This window comes from Salmo trutta, chromosome 28 (assembly GCF_901001165.1).
Source record: "Salmo trutta chromosome 28, fSalTru1.1, whole genome shotgun sequence".
Taxonomy (NCBI): domain Eukaryota; kingdom Metazoa; phylum Chordata; class Actinopteri; order Salmoniformes; family Salmonidae; genus Salmo; species Salmo trutta.
Window position 1 is genome coordinate 9372715 of NC_042984.1, and position 26872 is coordinate 9399586.

The 26872-nt window shown below is 44.5% G+C and overlaps 1 protein-coding gene across 1 annotated transcript in view; it reads right to left on the minus strand.

Moving 5' to 3' along the window:
* The window catches only part of LOC115165413 (tensin-2), a gene marked incomplete in the record, with an annotated part of 48424 nt that extends 23187 nt beyond the window's left edge, over positions 1-25237 (minus strand). Inside the window, 1 exon segment of the mRNA XM_029718497.1 lies at positions 24996-25237. Within this exon segment, the coding sequence (XP_029574357.1) occupies positions 24996-25098 (103 nt within the window).
* Between the last annotated feature and the right edge of the window lie 1635 nt (positions 25238-26872).

Here is a 26872-nt window from a genome sequence, read left to right on the forward strand (position 1 = left end):
AGAGAGAGACAGAGAGAGACAGAGAGAGACAGAGACTCACCTCGGCAAAATGACCCCGTGTTGTCCACACTCTGACGACACACCCCACACTGACGGTTCTTCTTAAAGGTCTTCTCCTTGAAGACATGGGGCTCCCCCTTCCCTGTCTACCAACACACAGGTACACACACAGTCAGAAACCCAGGTCGTAGGGAGTAGCAAGCACACACTAGAGGCTTCTTGGTGTGTTTGAATGACAGGAGCTTTGCTGTCAGGTGTTTTTTCTGCTCCAGAACCTCTAGATGGTTGGTTGTGTAACGGAGGTAATCCTTCTAGTAACACGCCCATGATCCTACTGTGTTTCACAACATGAAATTGGCTATAAACATGAGACTGCAGGGGGATGGGAGTTGCATGTCTCATGGTAACTAAGAAAATGTCAACACATGTGAACACATGGTTGCTCTGCTCTTACACATACACACACCCCTCTCTCTGAGTCATGAACTAAGGTAAGAAACAGAAGTAAAAAAGACACCCACTCAGGTGTACTGAGGACAAATCCAGTTAATGTAAACCCTCAGAAGTGGCCATGCATGTCCGTGTGTCCCTGTCCGTGTGTCCCTGTCGGTGTGTCCCTGTCGGTGTCCCTGTCCGTGTGTCCCTGTCAGTGTTTCCCTGTCCGTATGTCCCTGTCAGTGTGTCCCTGTCTGTGTGTCCCTGTCCGTGTGTCCCTGTCCGTGTGTCCCTGTCCGTGTGTCCCTGTCGGAGTCCCTGTCCGTATGTCCGTCAGTATGTCCCTGTCTGTGTGTCTCTGCCCGTGTGTCTGTGTGTCCCTGTCCGTGTGTCCGTGTCCGTGTGTCTGTGTGTCCCTGTCCGTGTCCTTGTCCGTGTGTCCCTGTCAGTGGTCCCTGTCCGTGTGTCCCTGTCAGTGTGTCCCTGTCCGTGTGTCCGTGTCCGTGTGTCTGTGTGTCCCTGTCCGTGTCCTTGTCCGTGTGTCCCTGTCAGTGGTCCCTGTCCGTGTGTCCCTGTCAGTGTGTCCCTGTCCGTGTGTCCCCGTCCCTGTCCGTGTGTCCCTGTCCGTGTGTCCATGTCCGTGTGTCCCTGTCCTTGTGTCCATGTGTCCGTGTCCACGTGTCCCTGTCCTTGTGTCCTTGTGTCCATGTCCGTGTGTCCCTGTCTGTGTGTCTGTGTCCCCGTCCACGTGTCCGTGTGTCCCTGGCTGTGTGTCCGTGTGTCCGTGTGTCCGCGTCCGTGTGTCCGTGTGTCCCTGTCCGTGTGTCCGCGTCCGTGTGTCCGTGTGTCCGTGTGTCCGCGTCCGTGTGTCCGTGTGTCCCTGTCCGTGTGTCCGCGTCCGTGTGTCCGTGTGTCCCTGTCCGTGTGTCCCTGTCCGTGTGTCCCTGTCCGTGTGTCCGCATGTCCGTGTGTCCGTGTGTCCCTGTCCATGTGTCCGCGTCCGTGTGTACGTGTGTCCCTGTCCGTGTGTCCATGTGTCCATGTCCGTGTGTCCGCGTGTCCGTGTGTCCCTGTCCGTGTGTCCGCGTCCGTGTGTCCCTGTCCGTGTGTCCATGTGTCCATGTCCGTGTGTCCGCGTGTCCGTGTGTCCCTGTCCGTGTGTCCCTGTCCGTGTGTCCATGTGTCCATGTCCGTGTGTCCGCGTGTCCGTGTGTCCCTGTCCATGTGTGTCCCTGTCCATGTCAGTACAGTCTATTTATCGCCTCAAAGCCAGTCTGTTTTCATCGGTCTGGAAATCAGACTGATAAACATAAAGAACCTTTGTTACTGCAGAGTGTGTTTTCCCACTTCAGTAAAAGGGCTGTTTGCACACTTTCCCAATCTCCTCTTCCGCTACGACTGGGCAGTATTTGGACAGCTGACATGAGACTGTGCTTATCATGTTCACTATGCCACTGTGTGGACACCAGGGCAGGCACCATCTGCCTGCCTCACCACCCCCATCCACGGCCCCCCTCACCACTGACCCAAGCATGCCAGGCATGAGACTAAACCCCTGGCTCTCTGGAAACTAATTGTCTGTTTGTCTGTCTGCCACCATGAAGTGGACGGGGAACACAGTTTAAATAGAGACAGTGATTAACTGCAAGCCGTTCATTGTGTGTGAGTAAAATACTGTGGTTATGCAACATTTCTGAGTAGGACAAGATCCCCGGCCGGCCGGCAGGCAGGCAGGCAGGCAGGCAGGCAGGCAGGCAGGCAGGCAGGGCAGACAGACAGACAGACAGACAGACAGACAGACAGACAGACAGACAGACAGACAGACAGACAGACAGACAGACAGACAGACAGACAGACAGACAGACAGACAGACTGCAGCTCCTGCATACTCTGGCACAGGAGGTTGATGTCACCTTAATTGGGGAGGACAGGCTCGTGGTAATGGCTGGAGCAGAATGGGTGGAATGGTATCAAATACATCAATGGCTTCCATGTGTTTGATGCCATTCCATTTGCTCCGTTCCAGCCATTATTATGAGCCGTTCTCCCCTCAGCAGCCTCCTGTGTACCCTGGGTTGCGTTCAGAAAGGTGCAATGTACTGACTGTCGCAGAGATAAAAAGCTGACACGATTCCTTACTTTACTTTTCAGAGAGAAATCTCTGTAATTGGGAACATTTCACAACATTGAGCCATATTGAACGCGGCCCTGGATACTGACAAAGCACCAAGTCTAGGTCCAAAAGGCTTCTTAACAGCTTCTACCCCCAAGCCATAAGACTCCTGAACAGCTAATCAAATGGCTACCCAGACTATTTGCATTGTCCCCCCCACCCCCATTTGTACACTGCTGCTTCTCTCTGTTTATTATCTATGCATAGTCACTTTACCTCTACCTACATGTACATATTACCTTGACTAAACTGTGCCCCCGCACATTGACTGTACCGGTACCCCCTCTATATAGCCTTGCTACTGTTATTTTATTGTTGCTCCTTAATTTTTCTATTTAAATGTTTAATTGTATTTGTTTTTTACTTCAGTTTATTTTAGTAAATACTTTCTTGACACTTTTATTTCTTAAAACTGCATTGTTGGTTAAGGGCTTGTAAGTAAGCATTTCACTGTAACACCTGTTGTATTCGACACGTGACAAATAACATTTGAACTGATAGCAATGAGTTGTAATTAATGAAAATGTCCCCCATTCAAGACATGTCTCATGGAATCTTTACATGTACATTTTAGTCATTTTGCAGACCCGCTTATCCAGAATGACTTACAGGAGCAATTAGGGTTACGTGCTTTTGCGAACCAGCGCCCTTTTGGTTCCAGGCCCAACTCTCTTAATAACTGATAGCCTACCTGCCGTCCTTCTGGATGACGTAATAAGAGGGATTGACTATCGTTGGATGATCAGCTACCAAAAGAGAGATGTGAGGAGAGGGGGGAGGAAAAGAGAGATGTGAGGAGAGGAGGGAGGGGGAGGAAAAGAGAGATGTGAGGAGAGGGGGGAGGAAAAGAGAGATGTGAGGAGAGGGGGGAGGAAAAGAGAGATGTGAGGGGAGGGGGAGGAAAAGAGAGATGTGGGGAGAGGGGGAGGAAAAGAGAGATGTGAGGGGAGGGGGAGGAAAAGAGAGATGTGAGGAGAGGGGGAGGAAAAGGGAGATGTGAGGAGAGGGGGGAGGAAAAGAGAGATGTGAGGAGAGGGGGAGGAAAAGAGAGATGAGAGGAGAGGGGGAGGAAAAGAGAGATGAGAGGAGAGGGGGGAGGAAAAGAGAGATGTGAGGAGAGGGGGAGGAAAAGGGAGACGTATTCATTTTTATTGAACCTTAATTTTGACAGGGAAGCCATTGAGACCTAGGTCTCTTTTCCAAATGTACACTGTATAATACAATAGAAATATACACATTATATGCTAAGCACAAATAAAACATCACAAAAGAAAACATTACATTCCTCCACAAATAAATCCCCAATCAATACTTTAAATTACCCGAACGGAACCAGAACATCATGATTACACGTATTTTCTATGTGTTCCAGCAATAAGGTGCATTAAAACTAAAAACAGATTTACAAAACTCGGTGGAGACCCTAGGAACCTCAGTAGTTAACCAATCCTGTGAGGTATAGACAAGTAAGGTGTCTATACTTCAACAGCAAAGTTAGATACGACGGAAGTTTATGAAGATGGCCTGGTAAACAAAAAGGGAGTAATGTAGAAATCTACGGGTCTTTAGCGAAGTCCAGCCAACATTTTGATACAGGATACAGTGCTGAGTATCAAAACTGTCCCCTGTAACAAAACGATGGGCACCACGGTACATTGCATCCAAAGGTTTAAGAGTAGTAGCAGCTGCACTTTGATAAATAACATCACCATAATCAAGAACAGATAAAAAAAGGTTGACTGAATAATCTGCTTCCTACTGATTAGAGAAAGGCACAATCTGTTTCTGTAGAAAAGGCCAACTTTAAATCTTAGCTTCATAACCAGCTCATCCATGTTTTTTAAACATCAAATCCATATCAATCCAAATCCAAATCCTGATTGTTTTACATTCAATATACATTTCTCAGATAAAAACAAGCAAAGTTGTACATTTACCAAGGATTCAAGAATCTTAGCTAGACAAGGAAGCCTTGAAATGGGGCGATAATGATTAAGATCACTACTATACCCGCCCTTATGGAGTGGCAGAACAAGAGCTGATTTCTATACTTTTAAATATTTCCTGAGAACAATGTTGAATTAAAAATGTGGGTTATTGAGCCGACAATGATGGGAGCTGCATGCTTAAACAGACAAGGATCCAATTGGTCGGCTCCTGTGGATATCATGTTGTCCATTGCTAGCAAAGCATCCAGGACTTCTAAAAGAAAAGCTTTGACTACGATTTCTCTGATCATTCAGCAAATTTCCTCTATCAGCATCCAGCCCAATATCATTGTGAATAGGCTTAGAAGTTCTTTCAAAGAGATAGCCAGCTAAAATAAAATGGTGATTAAATGCATCAATGATGGCATTTTTCCCCGTAATGAGGCCAGTGTCTGAATACATTTTTTTGTGGCAGAGAGGAGGAAGTAGAACCCTTCAGGGATTAGACAGTTTTCCAGAATTTAGCCGGGTTCCCAATACAATCTGAAAGAGAGGTTACATAATAATCAGATTTAGCCTTTCTGATTTGTTTTACACAATGATTCCTCAGTTGCTTACAAACTTGACAGTCTGGGTCGAAGCCTGTGTTCCTGGCCTTGACCCAAGCATTATCTCTTTTGTGAATGACTTGTGATAATTCCAGAGTGTACCAGGATTTCAATCTACCTTTAACCCTTCATTTTTGGAAGGGAGCATGATTATCCAAAATAGTTTTGAAGAATTTAAGAATTACAACATGATGATGGTGCCAACAGAAATGGCAGCATCGTGACTAGATCTTAGGAAACTTTGCAGTATTTTGTTTTTTTTATGTACTATTTTTTACATTATTAGCTGAGGAAATGTTTTGTGTCAATACATACAGCCGGGAAGAACTATTGGATATTAGAGGGGTGGTAACTCACCAGAGCTACCAGCATTACGACCAGGAATACTGTCACGTCCTGACCAGTATAAGGGGTTATTTGTTATTTTGTTTGGTCAGGACGTGGCAGGGGGTGTTTGTTTCATGTGGTTTGGGCTAGGTATTTAGGTAGAGGGGTATTTGTTTTATATGGTTCGGGGTGTGTGTATACTTAGAGGGGTGTTGTATTTACAGTGCCTTGCGAAAGTATCCGGCCCCCTTGAACTTTTCGACCTTTTGCCACATTTCAGGCTTCAAACATAAAGATATAAAACTGTAATTTTTGGTGAAGAATCAACAACAAGTGGGACACAATCATGAAGTGGAACGAAATTTATTGGATATTTCAAACTTTTTTAACAAATAAAAAACTGAAAAATTGGCCGTGCAAAATTATTCAGCCCCCTTAAGTTAATACTTTGTAGCGCCACCTTTCACTGCGATTACAGCTGTAAGTCGCTTGGGGTATGTCTCTATCAGTTTTGCACATCGAGAGACTGAAATTTTTGCCCATTCCTCCTTGCAAAACAGCTCGAGCTCAGTGAGGTTGGATGGAGAGCGTTTGTGAACAGCAGTTTTCAGTTCTTTCCACAGAATTTCGATTTTTTTCTCGAAATTTTGCACGGCCAATTTTTCAGTTTTTTATTTGTTAAAAAAGTTTGAAATATCCAATAAATTTCGTTCCACTTCATAATTGTGTCCCACTTGTTGTTGATTCTTCACAAAAAATTACAGTTTTATATCTTTATGTTTGAAGCCTGAAATGTGGCAAAAGGTCGAAAAGTTCAAGGGGGCCGAATACTTTCGCAAGGCACTGTATGTGTTCCGGGGTTTTTGGTTTATGTTTTTGTTTTGTATTCTAGGTTGTCTATGTTGTGTATTTCTTTGTTTGCCTGGTGTGGCTCTCAATCAGGAACAGCTGTACATCGTTGTTTCTGATTGAGAGTCCTACTTAAGGAGCTTGTTTTTCACCTGTCCCTTTGTGGGTAGTTATCTTTGCACTGCTGTTAGTATAGCCTGCGAAACTGTCATACTGGCGTTCCTTGTTTATTGTTTTTTCGTGTTCACGTTTAAATAAAATAATAATGAGCACGCAACCCGCTGCGCCTTGGTCTCAACCCTACGACTACCGTGACAAATACGACTTCCCTGGAGCAGATCCTTTGTTCACTCTCCCCAGAGAAATTGAACTTATTCCAGAGGATGACCCAAAACATCGCCGGTGGAGGAGAGGCACTCGAGGCGACCTGCTGGTTCGACTTAGTAGGTGCGCACACCACCCACCGCTTCTGAGTATATTACTCGCTAATGTTCAGTCTTTGGATAACAAAGTTGATAAGCTTAGAGCAAGGATTTCTTTCCAGAGAGACATCGGCACCTGTAGCATACTTTGTTTCACGGAAACATGGCTCACTCAGGATACTCTGTCGGAGTCAGTAAAGCCAGCAGGATTCTCAGTATATCACGCAGTCAGGAATAAATATCTCTCCGGGAAGCAGAAGGGCGGAGGGGTGTGTTTCATGATTAATGACTAATGGTGTAATTCTAGGAACATACAGGAACTCCAGTCTTTTTGTTCACCTGACTTTGAATACCTCACAATTAAATGCCCAACCATATTATCTCCCAAGAGAATTCTCCTCTGTCATTGCCACAGCCGTTTACATCCCCCCTCACGCCGATACCACGACGGCCCTCAAAGAACTTCCCTGGACTTTATGCAAACTGGAAACCACATATCCTGAGGCTGCATTTATTGTAGTTGGGGATTTTAACAAAGCAAATTTGAGGACTAGGCTGCCGAAGTCCTATCAACATATCGACGGTACTACTCGTGCTGCTAAGACTCTTGACCATTGCTATTCAAACTTCCGGAATGCTTACAAGGCCCTCCCCCGCCCTCCTTTTGGCAAATCTGACCACGACTCCATCTTCCTCCCTTCCTATAAGCAGAAACTCAAACAGGAAGTACTCATGTTAAGAACTATTCAACACTGGTCAGACCAATCAGAATCCACACTTCAGGATTGTTTTGCTCACACGGACTGGGATATGTTCCAGGTAGCTTGTGAAAATAATCTAGACGCATACACGGATACGTGGACTGAGTTTATAAGGAAGTGTATAGGATATGTAGTACCCACTGTGACTATTAAAACCTACCCTAACCAGAAACTGTGGATAGATGGTATCACTATAGCGCGAACAACCGCATTTAACCATGGCAAGGTGACGGGGAATATGGCAGAATATAAACAGTGTAGTTATTCACTCCAAGGCAATCAAACAAGCTAAATATCAGTACAGAGATAGTGGAGTCGCAATTCATTGGCTCAGACACGAGATGTATGTTCCAGGGACTACAGACAATCACGGACTACAAAAGGAAAACCAGCCACGTCGCCGAGACCGACGTCTTGCTTCCAGACAGGCTAAACACATTCTTCGCACGCTTTGAGGATAACACAGTGCCACCGACACGGCCCACTACCAAGGACTGTGGGCTCTCCTTCTCCGTGGCAGACAAGAGTAAAAATGTTTAATGTGTTAACCCTCGCAGGGCTGCAGGCCCAGACAGCATCCCTAGCCAAGTCCTCAGAGCATGCACAGACCAGCTGGCTTGTGTGTTTACGGGCATATTCAATCTCTACCCCAGTCCGCAGTCCCCACATGCTTCAAGATGGTCACCATTGTTCCTGTACCCAAGAAGGCAAAGTTAACTGAACTTAATGACTATCGCCCCGTAGCACTCACCTCTGTCATCATGAAGTGCTTTGAGAGACTAGTCAAGGATCATATCACGTCTACCTTACCTGCCACCCTAGACCCACTTCAATTTGCTTACCGCCCCAATAGATCCACAGACAATGCAATCGCCATCACTCTGCACACTGTCCTATCCCATCTGGACAAGAGGAATACCTATGTAAGAATGCTGATTATTGACTTTTGCTCAGCATTCAACACCATATTACCCTCCAAGCTCATCAGTAAGCTCGAGGCCCTGGTTCTGAACCCCGCCCTGTGCAACTGGGTCCTGGACTTCCTGTCAGGCCGCCCCCAGGTGGTGAAGGTAGGAAACATCACCTCCACTCCGCTGATCCTCAACAATGGGGCCCCACAAGGGTGCGTGCTCAGCCCCCTCCTGAACTCTCTGTTCACCCATGACTGCGTGGCCAAGCACGCCTCCAACTCAATCATCAAGTTTGCAGATGACACAACAGTAGTAAGCTTGATTACCAACGATGACGAGACAACCTACAGGGAGGAGTGTGGTGCCTGGAAAACAACCTCTCACTCAACGTCAACAAAACAAATGAGATGATCGTTGACTTCAGGAAACAGCAGAGGGTGCACCCCCCTATCCACATCGATGGGAACACAGTGGAGAAGGTGGAAAGCTTCAAGTTCCTTGGCGTACACATCACTGACAAACTGAAATGGAACACCCACACAGACAGTGTGGCGAAGAAGGCGCATCAGAGCCTCTTCAACCTCAGGAGGCTAGATAAATTTGGCTTGTCATCTGACACCCTCACAAACTTTTACAGATGCACAACTGAAAGCATCCTGTCGGGCTGTATCACCGCCTGGTATGGCAACTGCACTGCTCGCAACCACAAGGCTCTCCAGAAGGTGGTTACCGGGGGCAAACTACCTGCTCTCCAGGACACCTACAGCACCCGATGTCACAGGAAGGCCAAAAAGATCATCAAGGACATCAACCACCCGAGCCACTGCCTGTTCACCCCGCTATCATCCACAAGGTGAGGTCAGTACAGGTGCATCAAAGCTGGGCCCGAGAGACTTAAAAAAGAGCTTCTATCTCAAGGCCATCAGACTGTTAAACAGCCATCACTAGCACATTAGAGGCTGTCACTTTAAGGAATGGAACACTAGTCACTTGAATAATGTTTACATATCTGGCATTACTCATCTCATATGTATATCGTGTATTCTATACTATTCTACTGTATCTTAGTCCGTTCCGCTCTGACATCACTCGTTCATATATGTACAGTTGAAGTCAGAAGTTTACTTAGGTTGGAGTCATTAACTCGTTTCAACCACTCCACAAATTCCTTGTTAACAAACTATAGTTTTGGCAAGTCGGTTAGGACATCTACTTTGTGCATGACACAAGTCATTTTTCCAACAATTGTTTACAGATAGATCATTTCATATATAATTCACTGTATCACAATTCGTGGGTCAGAAGTTTACGTACACTAAGTTGACTGTCCCTTTAAACACATTAGAAAATTCCAGAAAATGATGTCATGGCTTCAGAAGCTTCTGTTAGGCTAATTGACATCATTTGAGTCAATTGGAGGTGTACATGTGGATGTATTTCAAGGCCTACCTTCAAACTCAGTGCCTCTTTGCTTGACGTCATGGGAAAATCAAAAGAAATCAGCCAAGATATCAGAAAAAAATGATAGACCTCCACAAGTCTGGTTCATCCTTGGGAGCAATTTCCAAATGCCTGAAGGTACCACGTTCATCTGTACAAACAATAGTACACAAGTATAAACACCATGGGACCATGCAGCCGTCATACCACTCAGGAAGGAGACGCCCTCTGTCTCCTAGACATAAACGTACTTTGGTGCGAAAAAGGCAAATCAATCCCAGAACAACAGCAAAGGACCTTGTGAAGATGCTGGAGGAAACAGTCACAAAAGTATTTATATCCACATTAAAACGAGTCCTATATCAACATAACCTGAAAGGCTGCTCAGCAAGGAAGAAGACACTGCTCCAAAACCTCCATAATAAAGCCAGACTACGGTTTGCAACTGCACATGGGGACAAAGATCGTACTTTTTGGAGAAATGTCCTCTGGTCTGATGAAACAAAAATATATATTTTTGGCCAAAAGACCATCATTATGTTTGGAGGAAAAAGGGGGAGGCTTGCAAGCCGAAGAACACCAACCCAACCGTGATGGGGTGGCAGCATCATGTTGTGGGGGTGCTTTGCTGCAAGAGGGACTGGTGCACTTCACAAAATAGATGTCATGAGGAAGGAAAATTATGTGGATATATTGAAGCAACATCTCAAGACATCAGTCAGGAAGTTAAAGCTTGGTCGCAAATGGGTCTTCCAAATGGACAATGACCCCAAGCATACTTCCAAAGTTGTGGCAAAATGGCTTAAGGACAACAAAGACAAGGTATTGGAGTGGCCATCACAAAGCCCTGACCTCAATCCTATAGCCAATTTGTGGGCAGAACTGAAAAAGCGTGAGCGAGCAAGGAGGCCTACAAACTTGACTCAGTTACGCCAGCTCTGTCAGGAGGAATGGGCCAAAATTCACCCAACTTATTGTGGGACGCTTGTGGAAGGCTACCTGAAACATTTGACCCAAGATAAACAATTTAAAGGCAATGCTACCAAATACGAATTAGGAGTATGTAAACTTCTAACCCACTGGGAATGTGATGAAAGAAATAAAAACTGAAATAAATCATTCTCTCTACTATTATTCTTACATTTCACATTCTTAAAATAAAGTGGTGATCCTAACTGACCTAAGACAGGGAATCTTTACTAGGATTAAATGTCAGGAATTGTTAAAAACGGAGGTTAATTGTAATTGGCTAAGGTGTATGTAAACTTCCGACTTCAACTGTATATAGTCTTAATTCATTCCTACTTAGATTTGTGTGTATTGGGTATATGTTGTGTAATTTGTTAGATATTACTTATTAGATATTACTGCACTGTCGGAGCTAGAAGCACAAACATTTCGCTACACTCACAATAACATCTGCTAATCACATGTATATGACCAATACAATTTCATTTGATTTGACATCTGCAAAGAGGCTGAAAAGCTAAATCAGGTTCGGTAATAGCTGAAATACAATCAAGGTCACTAAAATAAAGATAATGTAAAAAAAAAGCCTGTTCACTGAAGTTTTTAAAGTTCCTCTGTGATGTCACAAGGCTTTGATTTGGGTATTCTAACATCTCTAACACAAACAACGTCTTGGGCGGGGACACCAGTAGAAACATATTTCTATGGTGTATTCGTTAAAATAAGATCAATCACTGTTTTTTTTGCGGGATTTCTAGAGTTGGGCCGTGTAGTTACCAGCTGGGCTAGGTTTAGATCATTACACATGTTTATTAGATTGTCTGAAGCCTGCATTTCCCAATCATAATTTAGGTCACCCAGGATAATAACTTCTTATTTAGTAAAAGAAGACAACAAACTTGTTAACTCCTCGAGTGCATAAAGGTTAGCCGAGGGAAGATGGTAGACCCCTATAACAGTTATGGATACATTTTTCCCCAGACAAACAATTAAAGATAGTAGCTAAAAAAAAAAAAATGGCAAGGGAATGAATTTCAGTAAAGATTATTATTATTTTTTTAATAAAAATGGCCACTCTACCACCTCTACCCTGTCTGTCAGCTCTGAACACATGATAACCTCTATTAATATCAGAGTACAGAATGTCCCCAGAGATCCAAGTTTCAGTCAATACTATAATGTCCAGATTTGCCTGAATAACCCAGATCTTAATGTAATCCAGTTCAGGAACTATACTCCTAATGTTCAGATGCATCAACACAAGTCCTTTACAATTTTTAAAGGCACATGGAAACTCCAACTCAAACAAGCTACGTTCAACAGGCAGTTGCAGGCCCTGTCTGACGATTGTTAATGATGTAGTTGGTATGACTGTAAGATTGGTTGCTATCGTGCAACAGCCCAAACTCTCTACATTATTTGAAAACCGAGGGGGTATTCAAGTTTCTGGAATTCACATTTGAACTAAAAGTTTTGTGTCGGGGGCTAGGGTCAGTCTGTTATATCTGGAGTATTTCTCCTGTCTTATCCTGTGTCCTGTGTGAATTTAAGTATGCTCTCTCTAATTCTCTCTTTCCGAGGACCTGAGCCCTAGGACCATGCCTCAGGACTACCTGACATGATGACTCCTTGCTGTCCCCAGTCCACCTGGCCGTGCTGCTGCTCCAGTTTCAACTGTTCTGCCTGCGGCTATGGAACCCTGACCTGTTCACTGGACATGCTACCTGTCCCAGACCTGCTGTTTTCAACTCTCTAGAGACAGCAGGAGCGGTAGAGATACTCTCATTGATCGGCTATGAAAAGCCAACTGACATTTACTCTTGAGGTGCTGACTTGTTACACCCTCGACAACTGTGAATGTTATTATTTGACCATGCTGGTCATTTATGAACATTCGAACATCTTGGCCATGTGCTGTTATAATCTCCACCCGGCACAGCCAGAAGAGGACTGGCCACCCCTCATAGCCTGGTTCCTCTCTGGGTTTCTTCCTAGGTTTTGGCCTTTCTAGGGAATTTTTCCTAGCCACCGTGCTTCTACACCTGCATTGCTTGCTGTTTGGGGTTTTAGGCTGGGTTTCTGTACAGCACTTTGAGATATCAGCTGATGTAAGAAGGGCTATATAAATACATTTGATTTGATAAAAGCACTGGGTGAGCAGACCATAATGTTCTTCTCTTTTGAGGTAACAATAGCAGATCTAAGAGTGGAGTTCAAACTAATGGGTAGAAGATTACAACAGGCAACACCCCTGGCAGTATAGACAACAGTAGGAAGATAATGCATAGAGGATGGGAGGTATTACCTGAGCTGGGCTTGCTCTGGAGAGGAGGGAAGAAAAGAGAGGAGGGAAGAAAATATAGACTAGCGTTTCTAGTGAAACTGCTCCAACAACTTGAAAACTTGGACAGATTGAGACGTTTCAAATCAACATCAGTATCTTGCTTTTCCCTCTGTCGTTACAATGTTTGTATAACTCTCTGTGATTTTTATGATTCTTTAGTTTACATATTTGTTGAAAAACATGCTTACATTCCTGCAATGCTCCTCGTACATTACTTCCTCTATACTAACTATTTGTTTTACAAGTTTGCGATTTTCACCAGCAGGCTATATCCCATTTACCTTCATGGTAAAGTAAGCCTAAAATGGGCATGACCTCGTCAGCCGCACAAATACAACTTTAAACTGGGTTAAAAAAAAATGTACTCACCTGTGACAACCCCTCCTCTCTTAAAAATACCTTACAAGTACACACCAATGAGTTTCTACCTAAAAACAGACTATGTGTATTCAGTCAGTGTAATGGGACAAACCTTACCGTCAACTCCCTGAGTGTCCCGTCTGCTCTGGGACAGCCCCCTACCCCCTCACCCCTCAGGCATCAACAGCAGTACAGCACACCAGAGTCCTGTTCTCTTATTTTTTGTCGTCCGGCTCAAAGAACCAGAAGTTCTTCAGTCGAAGAACCACTTTTTGAAAAGAAAGCCCTCCCCTTCCTTCTCCCTGTCTACCAGAAGCCCCCACAACAGAAGCTGGATTGAAGGGAGGAGCCGACATATACACACTGATGCTACACAAATCCATCCCTACATGCTTTTCTGCTCTCTTCCCCTCCAAAAATAGCTTGATATTTAGTTAACACAATGTGTATTTTGTGGCACACTCAACCAGACTGAACACACTGACCCCAGGGCCCAGGCTAAGGTCAGACCAGGGCGACAGTGCCCAGGCTAAAGCCAGACCAGGGTCCCAAATCAGCTGGACTACAGTGATACTCCATAAGGGTCTTCTCCTTGGTTTCCCTTTAGACATCTTTAGATATATAGACAACTGTAGCTATATTTGGACCTATATGTCAACTCCTATGATTTTGTGATGTAATACAATAATATTCATAATAATAATAATGAATATATGCATTGTCTGGATGTGGGGCCTAAACAGCAGTGTTGACTGGTCACTGTAGGTCCAGAGAGAGAGCATCATACTGTGCGTGACGTCTGGACCAGCATCCACAAAGTGTCTCAGAGTAGGAGTGCAGATCTAGGGTCTGTCCATACAATCTTAATAATTATGATCTAAAAGTCTAAACTGATGCTAGATCAGCACTTCTAGGCTGAGACGCTTTATGGATACAGGCCTGGTCTCTGGTTGTCTTTGTGGATACAGACTGTTGTCTTTGTGGATACAGGCCTGGTCTCTGGTCTCTGAACATTACAACAGACTCTTATCTTTGTGGATACAGGCCTGGTCTCTGACTCTGAACATTACAACAGACTGTTGTCTTTATGGATACAGGCCTGGTCTCTGACTCTGAACATTACAACAGACTGTTGTCTTTATGGATACAGGCCTGGTCTCTGACTCTGAACATTACAACAGACTGTTGTCTTTGTGGATACAGGCCTGGTCTCTGGTCTCTGAACATTACAACAGACTGTTGTCTTTGTGGATACAGGCCTGGTCTCTGACTCTGAACATTACAACAGACTGTTGTCTTTGTGGATACAGGCCTGGTCTCTGACTCTGAACATTACAACAGACTGTTGTCTTTGTGGATACAGGCCTGGTCTCTGACTCTGAGCATTACAACAGACTGTTGTCTTTGTGGATACAGGCCTGGTCTCTGACTCTGAACATTACAACAGACTGTTGTCTTTGTGGATACAGGCCTGGTCTCTGAACATTACAACAGACTGTTGTCTTTGTGGATACAGGCCTGGTCTCTGGTCTCTGAACATTACAACAGACTGTTGTCTTTATGGATACAGGCCTGGTCTCTGAACATTACAACAGACTGGTGTCTTTATGGATACAGGCCTGGTCTCTGAACATTACAACAGACTGTTGTCTTTGTGGATACAGGCCTGGTCTCTGACTCTGAACATTACAACAGACTGTTGTCTTTATGGATACAGGCCTGGTCTCTGGTCTCTGAACATTACAACAGACTGTTGTCTTTGTGGATACAGGCCTGGTCTCTGACTCTGAACATTACAACTGACTGTTGTCTTTATGGATACAGGCCTGGTCTCTGACTCTGAACATTACAACAGACTGTTGTCTTTATGGATACAGGCCTGGTCTCTGACTCTGAACATTACAACAGACTGTTGTCTTTGTGGATACAGGCCTGGTCTCTGACTCTGAACATTACAACAGACTAATATGTATTACCATTTGTAATACATATTGTTAGTGTGTGTGTGTGTGTGTGTGTGTGTGTGTGTGTGTGTGCATGTGTCTGAAATACAGTCCTTCTCCCTCCATTGAAAGCCAGTGTGTCACAGATTGAGATCAAGTGTGTGTGTGTGTGTGTGTGTGTGTTCTCTCTGTATTCCCTTTACCTATCAGTAATAGAAAGTCTACAGATGTGTGCGTGTGTGTGTGTGTGTTCTCTGTGCAGCCACCCTTCTCAGAAGGACAGTGTGTCTCAGAAAGAAGGAGAGTGAGTCTCAGAAGGACAGTGTGTCTCAGAAGGACAATGAGTCTCAGAAGGACAGTGTGTCTCAGAAGGACAATGAGTCTCAGAAGGACAATGAGTCTCAGAAGGACAGTGTGTCTCAGAAGGACAGTGAGTCTCAGGAGGACAGTGAGTCTCAGGAGGACAGTGAGTCTCAGGAGGACAGTGTGTCTCAGAAGGACAGTGAGTCTCAGGAGGACAGTGAGTCTCAGAAGGACAGTGAGTCTCAGAAGGACAGTGAGTCTCAGAAGGACAATGAGTCTCAGAAAGAAGGAGAGTGAGTCTCAGAAGGACAGTGTGTCTCAGAAGGACAATGAGTCTCAGAAGGACAGTGTGTCTCAGAAGGACAATGAGTCTCAGAAGGACAAGGAGTCTCAGAAAGACAGTGTGTCTCAGACGGACAGTGAGTCTCAGAAAGGATAGTGAGTCTCAGAAGGACAGTGTGTCTCAGAAGGACAGTGAGTCTCAGAAAGAAGGAGAGTGAGTCTCAGAAGGACAGTGAGTCTCAGAAAGAAGGAGAGTGAGTCTCAGAAGGACAGTGTGTCTCAGAAGGACAGTGAGTCTCAGAAGGACAATGAGTCTCAGAAGGACAATGAGTCTCAGAAGGACAGTGAGTCTCAGAAGGCCAGTGTGTTTCAGAAGGACAGTGTGTCTCAGAAGGACAGTGTGTCTCAGAAGGACAGTGTGTCTCAGAAGGAGAGTGAGTCTCAGGAGGACAGTGTGTCTCAGAAGGACAGTGAGTCTCAGAAAGAAGGAGAGTGAGTCTCAGAAGGACAGTGAGTCTCAGAAGGACAGTGAGTCTCAGAAGGACAATGAGTCTCAGAAAGAAGGAGAGTGAGTCTCAGAAGGACAGTGTGTCTCAGAAGGACAATGAGTCTCAGAAGGACAGTGTGTCTCAGAAGGACAATGAGTCTCAGAAGGACAATGAGTCTCAGAAAGACAGTGTGTCTCAGACGGACAGTGTGTCTCAGAAAGGATAGTGAGTCTCAGAAGGACAGTGTGTCTCAGAAGGACAGTGAGTCTCAGAAGGACAATGAGTCTCAGAAGGACAATGAGTCTCAGAAAGACAGTGTGTCTCAGAAGGACAGTGAGTCTCAGAAAGGAGAGTGAGTCTCAGAAGGACCGTGTGTCTCAGAAGGACAGTGTGTCTCAGAAGGACAATGAGTCTCAGAAGGACAATGAGTCTCAGAAAGACAGTGTGTCTCAGAAGGACAGTGAGTCTCAGAAAGGAGAGTGAGTCTCAGAAGGACAGTGTGTCTCAGAAGGACAGTGAGTCTCAGAAAGAAGGAGAGTGAGTCTCAGAAGGACAGTGAGTCTCAGAAAGAAGGAGAGTGAGTCTCAGAAGGACAGTGTGTCTCAGAAGGACAATGAGTCTCAGAAGGACAGTGTGTCTCAGAAGGACAGTGAGTCTCAGGAGGACAGTGAGTCTCAGAAGGACAGTGTGTCTCAGAAGGACAGTAAGTCTCAGAAAGAAGGAGAGTGAGTCTCAGAAGGACAGTGTGTCTCAGAAGGACAATGAGTCTCAGAAGGACAATGAGTCTCAGAAGGCCAGTGTGTTTCAGAAGGACAGTGTGTCTCAGAAGGCCAGTGTGTTTCAGAAGGACAGTGTGTCTCAGGAGGACAGTGGTTCTCAGAAGGGTGGGACAGGCAGCAGAGGGAACGGAGAGCTTGTTCCTGTGGTGAGGTCAGTGTTGCGCCACGACACACTTCCTGTGTAGCTCTCTCCCTGTTTTCACCATGTGATTTGTTGGGAGAGTTGTCTGTTTGAAGAGGACCCTCCTCCCCAGAAATGTTTTTTCTCATCCTTTTGAAATGTCAGAGAGAAGACAACATCCTCCCCAGAACTAGCTTATGATGTTCTGGGATATCCAAGACTACTTACCATCCCCATCCTGAACCTACTGCTCAGGGGCCATATCCATATATCTCAGGGTAGGAATGCTGATCTAGGATCAGCTCAACCCCGCCCACTGTAATCTTAATCATTATGATCTCAAAGGCAAAACTGATAATAGACCTACGCTGAGATGCTTTATAAATACGGGCCTTGGGATGGTTCTAATGTGTCTCTGCTCCTTTCTCCCTCTGAGTCTGAACCACAACACTGCTGCTGGAACTGGGCCCTACCAGCTACTGGTAAATGACATGTGCAGGTCACTGCAGTAGACAGTCTTTTAGCAGTAGGCCTAACACTGTTATAACCACCAAAGCAAAGATTGGACAATGTTATCGTGTTACTTTTCCACTGTGGTTTCCCTCATGTTATTAATACACATGTTGAGACCGCGAGGAAGGAACTTTTGACATGGGAACATGATATCGGAGGAGATTGATTGGATGATACGTAAAGCACACATCTACGTCTCCCCTCGTCACGCACGCACACACACACACACACACACACACACACACACACACACACACACACACACACACACACACACACACACACACACACACACACACACACACACACACACACACACACACACACACACACACACACACTATATTGGTCAAGCCATTGTTTGCAGCATCCTCTTACTCATCTGGTAATACCAATGCCCCCTCCACAACATAGGACAAACACACACTCACACACAGCACGTGCACAAAAGCGTGCACACACACTACCTGGCTTACCATCGCTGCCTGTTTATTTCAAATTGAATTTGTCTTTAAAATAACACACATGCACACACACACACACACACACACACACACACACACACGTCTTTAAGGCGATTAGCATACACTTTCAGAAAATGTATGCTATTGGTAAAGGATGGGAAATTGTTATGACGCAGTAATAAACACAGAACACCTTGGAGTTGGAGAGACAGGGAGGGGAGGGTGCGCGTGGAGCCATATGATCATTTTACCACTTAGTTGTAGTTGTATCTATCAGCTCTGCATGAATACCGCGCAATTATATCGGAATATACGGTCATTGGGCAAATATACTAGACTACACTGAGACTATGACGACCTTAATCTCATAGCAAAACCACATTATTTGTAATCTGCGCTAGGAGGAATTTCACTTTAGTATAGTTTGCCAGATGATAATTATCCTGTGGAAGAGTCTCGAACATATCATTCAGTCGGACAAATGACCTTATGTCCGATGTGCTGGTGATACAATGGAACGTTCCCTTTCGACTAGTGGGGTATTGTCAAATAACAAGCTAGAGCCGCGTAAAGAGTTTGAGTTTGGAAAGATGACAAATCAACTTATCTAATGGCGCAAAACATGTAAAGAAAAAGTGTATAAAAATCAAACAACACAAGAACATTAGACAAACAACTATAAGCTATTTGTTATATCAGCATGATAACATTTTGAAAGGTGATGGGACGCGCAGATTGCGCAACTGAATGAGGTGAATATACTGTCAGATACAGGATGCTTGCGCACTCCCCCCCCACACACACCCCAATGTAACGCTTTGATTCCATAACGAACCTATGCATAGTAGGCATACAACAAACAAGTACATTTCAATAATAATAATGACTTTCCAATTATTTTCTTACCTTGTTCATTTCTTTTTCTTTTAAGTCTTCGACTTTAGTTAAAAACTTCTCTTACATTCCCAAAAAGTCCTCAAAACATATTTTGTGACTGAAATGTATCTTCTTTCATTTGGTCTCGTTCTGCTCTGTGGTTATGGGTGGAGACATTAAAGGAAAGGCAATTGTGGAATTGTATTACCAGAATCCCACTCTGTGATTGGTCAGATCTGGGAGGGGAGAGTTAAAATATTTCCCCAGGATTGGCCAGGATTGGGAATTACATATGTAATTTTGGGGGAAAGTCAAAATGTTCTGCAGCATTACACATTAACCAGCATGAGTTTTCTGTTGTTGTTGGTGGTAGCTTTGGTAGAATAATTATAGATCCAAACGTGTAAATACTCTCCAGACACAATCTCCCCAGCACTAGCGGATCTGGGGGGGGGGGGGGGGGGGGGCAGTGCCCCTGTGACAACAATTTTGGACCCCCTTGTGGCCCCCCTAAATGTGGAGTATGAAATAATTTTTACATAACTCATTTTTGCTATCATTATTTTTTTACATCCGTTATTAGACAGTGGCAACGATGATGATTATGAACATGGTCTTTTGATTGCTAATGCCTGCAATGCAGTGAAGAAAACGATATGACAACAATAACGTCTAATGTAACTGGCCCCTCTAACAGTACAACTGGCCCCAGCTTGGCCCCCCCAGTTGAAATGGTCTAGAACCGCCACTGCTCCCCAAAAGGCCTCTCTCTCTCCTTCTCAGACACTGACAGACACAGACACACACACACAGACACGCATGCACAAAGAAACGCATGCACACACACACACAAACACACACACACACAGTCTTGTACAGCTAACTTTGTGGACACACACAATTCAGTCCCATTCAAAATCCAATTTTCCCTAACCTCCTAACCCTAAACCTAACCCTAACCCGTAGTCTTACCCTAACCCTAACCTTAACCCAAAAACCTAACCTTAACCTTAACCCTAACCCTATCCCTAGCTCCTAACCCTAACCCTAAACCTAATTCTAACCCTAACACCAATTCTAACCTTAATCTTAAACCCCATAGAAATAGCATTTGACCTAGTGGGGACTAACAACATGTCCCCAGGTCGTCAAATTTTTGTTTGTTTACTATTTACTATTACACACACACACACACACACACACACACACACACACACACACACACACACACACACACACACACACACACACACACACACACACACAAACACTTTAAGACATGGGCATAATGCAATGAGAGGGGAGTCTAAAGACCCCCCCTCCTCCCATTTTTTTGTACTAAACTCACCTGGGTGGACAATTTACTTCAGGTGTCAAACTATTTCCATGTTACCATTAGCACAAGAGCTACACCATGTGGGGGAAACACAGAAGTGCAACAAGTTAGCAAGTGCGTCAGTGTTGTGGCGTAACACATTTTCACTCAATCCAGAGGTGGTATCGTGAGTTCCAAAATGACTCCTAACCCCGATTCCCCAGCCATGTCTGTCGATCTGAGAGGATTGGATAGGTGGAAGCAATATGTCGATACTTCTACCCAGCCAATCAGAAGCCAAGATTAAACTATTTATTACCATAATGCTCAAGAGAATAGTGATAAATACCAATAATCTGTGCTATTTGCCAACCCATGTATCTGTTCCATTTCCATAATCATGCCATACATGCAAAACTATTCATAATGACATTATTTATAACTATTTGTCAATAGGAGAGTAAACACATTCTCACAGAAACATGACTCTAGTGACTGCATGCACAATTTGAGTGTAACTCGTAGGAATCCCAGAACAACACATCCAGGCCAGTCTTTAAAAAATGCCTAAACGCCATGGAATTTCCTCTTGTATTAAAACGGAGGGACCGGGGACGTTTATTTGTCTGTAACTTTTTTTTCTGTTGGACCTTGGAGGGGAGAGGGGGAGAAGGGGAGACAGGGTGAGAGAGGGGAGGAGCAGGCAGGCCACAAGAGAGTTTAACAAAATATAGGGGTACCTCCTCCAGCTGACAGGATGCTGGGAATCTGGGACTTGAGCTTGAAGAGTGGGGGGTAGGGTTGGGGGATGGAGGAGGGAGGAGGGATTTGATTACAGCTGTTGAATTGGCCGTAGCACAAATATACTTGTCACATCCTCCAATACACATAGACATGAGGATGGACATGTATATTTATTTACAAAGAAAGATACAAGGACAGAGGCTAATACGAGAGGGAGGGCCAACAGCTTTGAACCTCAAATAGGAGGTCAGCTAAGCCTGTATAATAACAGATCAGGCAGAACTGCCTCCCACCATTACATCTTTAACTGTGCAGAGATACTGAGAAATGGAGTCCCAGTGAGCCAGACAGATCCTCATCAACATGGAACAGATAGAATGATACCTCTAAAATAAGATAGACATCAACTTTGTGTTGGCTTAAGTTCACAGAGCGTAGCACTTGGGGGAACAGGGGAAGGCATGGAGCAACGTAGAGGTAAATGAGAAAGGTTTAGAGAGTGGGAACATTGGCAAAGAGGAAATGAGGTGGGGGAGAGGGGAGCTGTAATGCTTGAGGAATGATTGTGTTCGACAGCACTAAGCCAAAGGTTGATAAGTTACAGCTGTACAGACAGAGAGAGAGAGAGCGAGGCAGAGAAAGAGAGAAAGACAGACAGAATGAGAGGGGGAAGAGAGTGAGAGAAGGAGAAAGACACGATAATTACAAACGCACGTGAGAAAATAGAGCTTGTCTGAGAGGTCCTCTGTGGGGATGTATATATTTTGGGAATATTTACATTTATCCTACATGAGAGATGAATAAAATGCTGAATCATTTCCCACTTACTTTACGTGCCCTGCCTACCTTTCCTGCCAAGTTCCAGCTCATTCCCAGAACACGTCCTACTCTTTCAAAACACTCTTTTGGATAGACGTCAAGAAATTATTTGAGAAGAAAATAAAATATTATTTTGGGGGGATTCTGTTATTTTTTTTATTGGTGGATCAGAGATTTGTTGGGGTGGCAGGATTTAGAGAAAGGAAAGGTCTCTACTTTCATCTCATACTCTGCCCCATACACACATTCCTCAAATACTGCTCAAAGTTTTGGACAGGTTATAGTTCCAAACCAATCCAGTCTAGTCAAAGCTTCCTGGAGTTTGACCACAGATAACAGGATGGTGTGGGTTGTCAGTGTTTGTCTCCATGTGATTGAGTTTGTGGTTGTGTGTGTTAGTGGATCGTTGTGTTTACGTGTATTTGTGTCTGTGTAAGAGTATCTGGTCGTACAGGCTATTTTTACCCTTGACCCGCCAATGCTCATTCCTGTGTTGGGTATTTAGAAAATGCCTGTGGAATATGGTTGCCATGACGCAGTACTGGTTAAAGCATCGTTGGTCTTCAAGGAATTCTTAACAATTTTTCTTGTGACCATTGAATGGATGAGTAATCTGAGCCTGAAGAACCGCTGTGTGGTACATCTGTAAACCAAAGTAACAGGTACAACCAGAGGGATATCTGGTCATCTATGATATAAAACTGTAGTGTTGTTGTACTCTAATCTTCACAACTCTGGAGAGGGAGAGCTGCCCAGCTCTGGTTTAGGATGAAGGGATCATAGGAAAATATCACAATGTTCTCCGGAGATCAAGATAGGCTTTGAAAGAGAGTGAGAATCATATCAAGATAGATTCATTTGCCAAGCAGAAATTACCCCTCTGGCTATGATCCCTGTTGTACATTCGACTACAGCAAATTGTGTTTTCTTTTGCCTAACAAGTCATTTAATTCTATTAGCCATTAAATGGAGCTTCTCTATGATAACAACACAGCCAGCCCACTCACCGGATGTACTGTAGATAACAGCCAGCATAACAGAGTAGTGACGCATCATGACTCGTACCACATGACCTGTGAGGCTGAAAAACAATGACCAGTAGAACAAGTACCTTGGTCGCAGTCCCCTGGTCAGAAGCTGCATGCATCAACCAATGGTTGCGTGTCACGTCATCAACTGTGTCATCAACTGAAAGATTGCTATTACATATGATGTGGTTAGCTGATAGGTTAAATACCTATCCAGGCGTCATAAGATCTGACAGGTGTCAGCAACACCTAGTCAGAGGAACGCAAAGCATTGTCTTTGGCACCCATTTTACCAAACAGGGAAGCAGGAATCCCCAGAAGGACATTATTGTAAATTGTATAAAAAGTAAATAAGATATCTTCCATCCTTATCTCTTCATGTAAAAATGTTTTACATTAACAGCTGCAGCCAAACCAGTCAAAATGAAATAAAGTTCTCAGATCAGAAGTAGGCCAGTAGTGTATGTAGATTAGCTCTGTGATAGATTAGTAATAACATGAGAAGGCCAGTACTGTAGATTAGCTCTGTTATAGATTAGTAATAACATGAGAAGGCCAGTACTGTAGATTAGCTCTGTGATAGATTAGTAACAACATGAGAAGGCCAGTACTGTAGATTAGCTCTGTGATAGATTAGTAATAACATGAGAAGGCCAGTACTGTAGATTAGCTCTGTGATAGATTAGTAACAACATGAGAAGGCCAGTACTGTAGATTAGCTCTGTGATAGATTAGTAATAACATGAGAAGGCCAGTACTGTAGATTAGCTCTGTGATAGATTAGTAATAACATGAGAAGGCCAGTACTGTAGATTAGCTCTGTGATAGATTAGTAATAACATGAGAAGGCCAGTACTGTAGATTAGCTCTGTGATAGATTAGTAATAACATGAGAAGTAGGCCAGTACTGTATCTAGATTAGCTCTGTGATAGATTAGTAATGACATGGGAAGTGGGCCAGTACTGTATGTAGATTAGCTCTGTGATAGATTAGTAATAACATGAGAAGTGGGCCAGTACTGTAGATCAAATCAAATCAAATGTATTTATATAGCCCTTCTTACATCAGCTGATATCTCAAAGTGCTGTACAGAAACCCAGCCTAAAACCCCAAACAGCAAGTAATACAGGTGTAGAAGCACGGTGGTTTAGATTATCTCTGTGATAGATTAGTAATAACATGAGAAGGCCAGTAATGTAGATTAGCTCTGTGATAGATTAGTAATGACATGAGAAGGCCAGTACTGTAGATTAGCTCTGTGATAGATTAGTAATGACATGAGAAGAGAATAACCCATTCTGACAGTAGACTCCAGTTCCCTTTCTGACCAGTCAGCTGGATGCAATAGCCTGACGGCGTCCAGGGGGCTAAGCATTCCCACGCTGGATAGTATGTGTTGTGACCATGGGGATTTACAATAACACCAATGTAACCAATCAGGGTTCCAATTATACATGGACTCTTGGGGTTGCCCAACGTCCATATCTTTGACCATTTCTATTCTGATAAGGGAGCCCTGATTTGTTATGGGGGAGCCCCCCCCCCCAACCCCCAACCCCCACTGCAATTCAAAACCTGCACCCAAACATGGGCACAGACACCAGACACAACTCAAAGTAACAAGCACACTCATATACACAGACCAAACACATACATATTCCTTTATGAAAATATGCAAATATAAAGCAGGATGTGAAAGGGTCCTAAAACCCAGCTCTGTTGTATTGGACCAGCTGTGGCCCCGAAGATAAGCCCACCCAGAGACTCACCTTCGTCAGCCTCATCCTGCCGTTGTTGGACCTCTCTGGACCTCGGCGCGTCAGGGACCCTCTCACCACGGGCACAGGCTCTGCTTCCTCCCCACAGCAAGGCTCCGCAGTCAGGACGCAACCCATATAGAGATGTGAGCCCTGGCGCTCTCTCTCTCTCCTGTCCTCTCTCTCCCTGTCCCCCTCTCCCTATAATCTACCAGACACTGTTTTCCTGCGTACTCTCAGGCAGCTGTTTTTGTTGGCTGACGCGAGGCCCTTCCCCTTTTCCTGGCTCCCATTCAGCCTCACGCTCACTCTCCAAGGGCCAGAGGATATACCTTCTCTCACTCCTCTCTCTGTCTCACACAGACACATGCATCACCCGTCTCTCAAATACTCACATATGGACATACTTTACATATATGGTCTCTCTCCCTCTGTCTTCTCTCATAGCAATATCAATACCTCGCTGTTTCTCACTCCCTCTCTCACTCTGAAACCCTGTCTGTTACTCCCTCCCTCTCTCACTCTGAAACCCTCACTGTTTCTCCCTCTCTTTCTCACTCTGAAACCCTCACTGTTTCTCCCTTCCTCTCTCACTCTGAAACCCTATCTGTTACTCCCTCCCTCTCTAACTCTGAAACCCTCACTGTTTCTCCCTCCCACTCTCACTCTGAAACCCTCACTGTTTCTCCCTCCCTATCTCACTCTGAAACCCTCTCTGTTTTTCCTTCCCTATCTCACTCTGAAACCCTCACTGTTACTCCCCCCTTCTCTCACTCTGAATCCCTCTATTACTCCCTCTCTTTCTCACTCTGAAACCCTGTCTGTTTCTCCCTCCCTCTCTCTCTCTGAAACTCTCTGTTTCTCCCTCCCTCTCTCACTCTGAAACCCTCTCTGTTACTCCTTCTCTCACTCTGAAACCCTCTCTATTACTCCATCCTTCTCTCACTCTGAAACTCTCCCTATTACCCCTTCTCTCACTCTGAAACCCTCTCTATTACTCCATCCTTCTCTCACTCTGAAACCCTCTCTGTTACTCCTTCTCTCACTCTGAAACCCTCTCTATTACTCCATCCTTCTCTCACTCTGAAACTCTCCCTATTACTCCATTCTTCTCTCTCTGAAACCCTCTCTGTTACTCCCTCTCTCACTCTGAAACCCTCTCTGTTACTCCATTCTTCTCACTCTGAAACCCTCTCTGTTACTCCCTCTCTCACTCTGAAACCCTCTCTATTACTCCATTCTTCTCACTCTGAAACCCTCTCTATTACTCCATTCTTCTCACTCTGAAACCCTCTCTGTTACTCCCTCTCTCACTCTGAAACCCTCTCTGTTACTCCTTCTCTCACTCTGAAACCCTCTCTGTTACTCCTTCTCTCACTCTGAAACCCTCTCTGTTACTCCTTCTCTCACTCTGAAACCCTCTCTGTTACTCCTTCTCTCACTCTGAAACTCTCCCTATTACTCCTTCTCTCACTCTGAAACCCTCTCTGTTACTCCTTCTCTCACTCTGAAACCCTCTCTGTTACTCCTCTCACTCTAAAACCCTCACTGTTTCTCCCTCTCTCTCTCACTCTGAAACCCTCTCTATTACTCCCTCCCTCCCTCCCTCTCTCACTCTGAAACCCTCTCTGTTACTCCTTCTCTCACTCTGAAACCCTCTCTGTTACTCCTTCTCTCACTCTGAAACCCTCTCTGTTACTCCTTCTCTCACTGTGAAACCCTCTCTATTACCCCCTCCCTCTCTCACTCGGAAATTCTCTCTATTACTCATTCTCTCACTCTGAAACCCTCTCTATTACTCAATCAAATTTCAATCAATCAATCAAATTTATTTATAATCAGCTGATGTCACAAAGTGCTGTACAGAAACCCGGCCTAAAACCCCAAACCCCTAGCAATGCAGGTGTAGAAG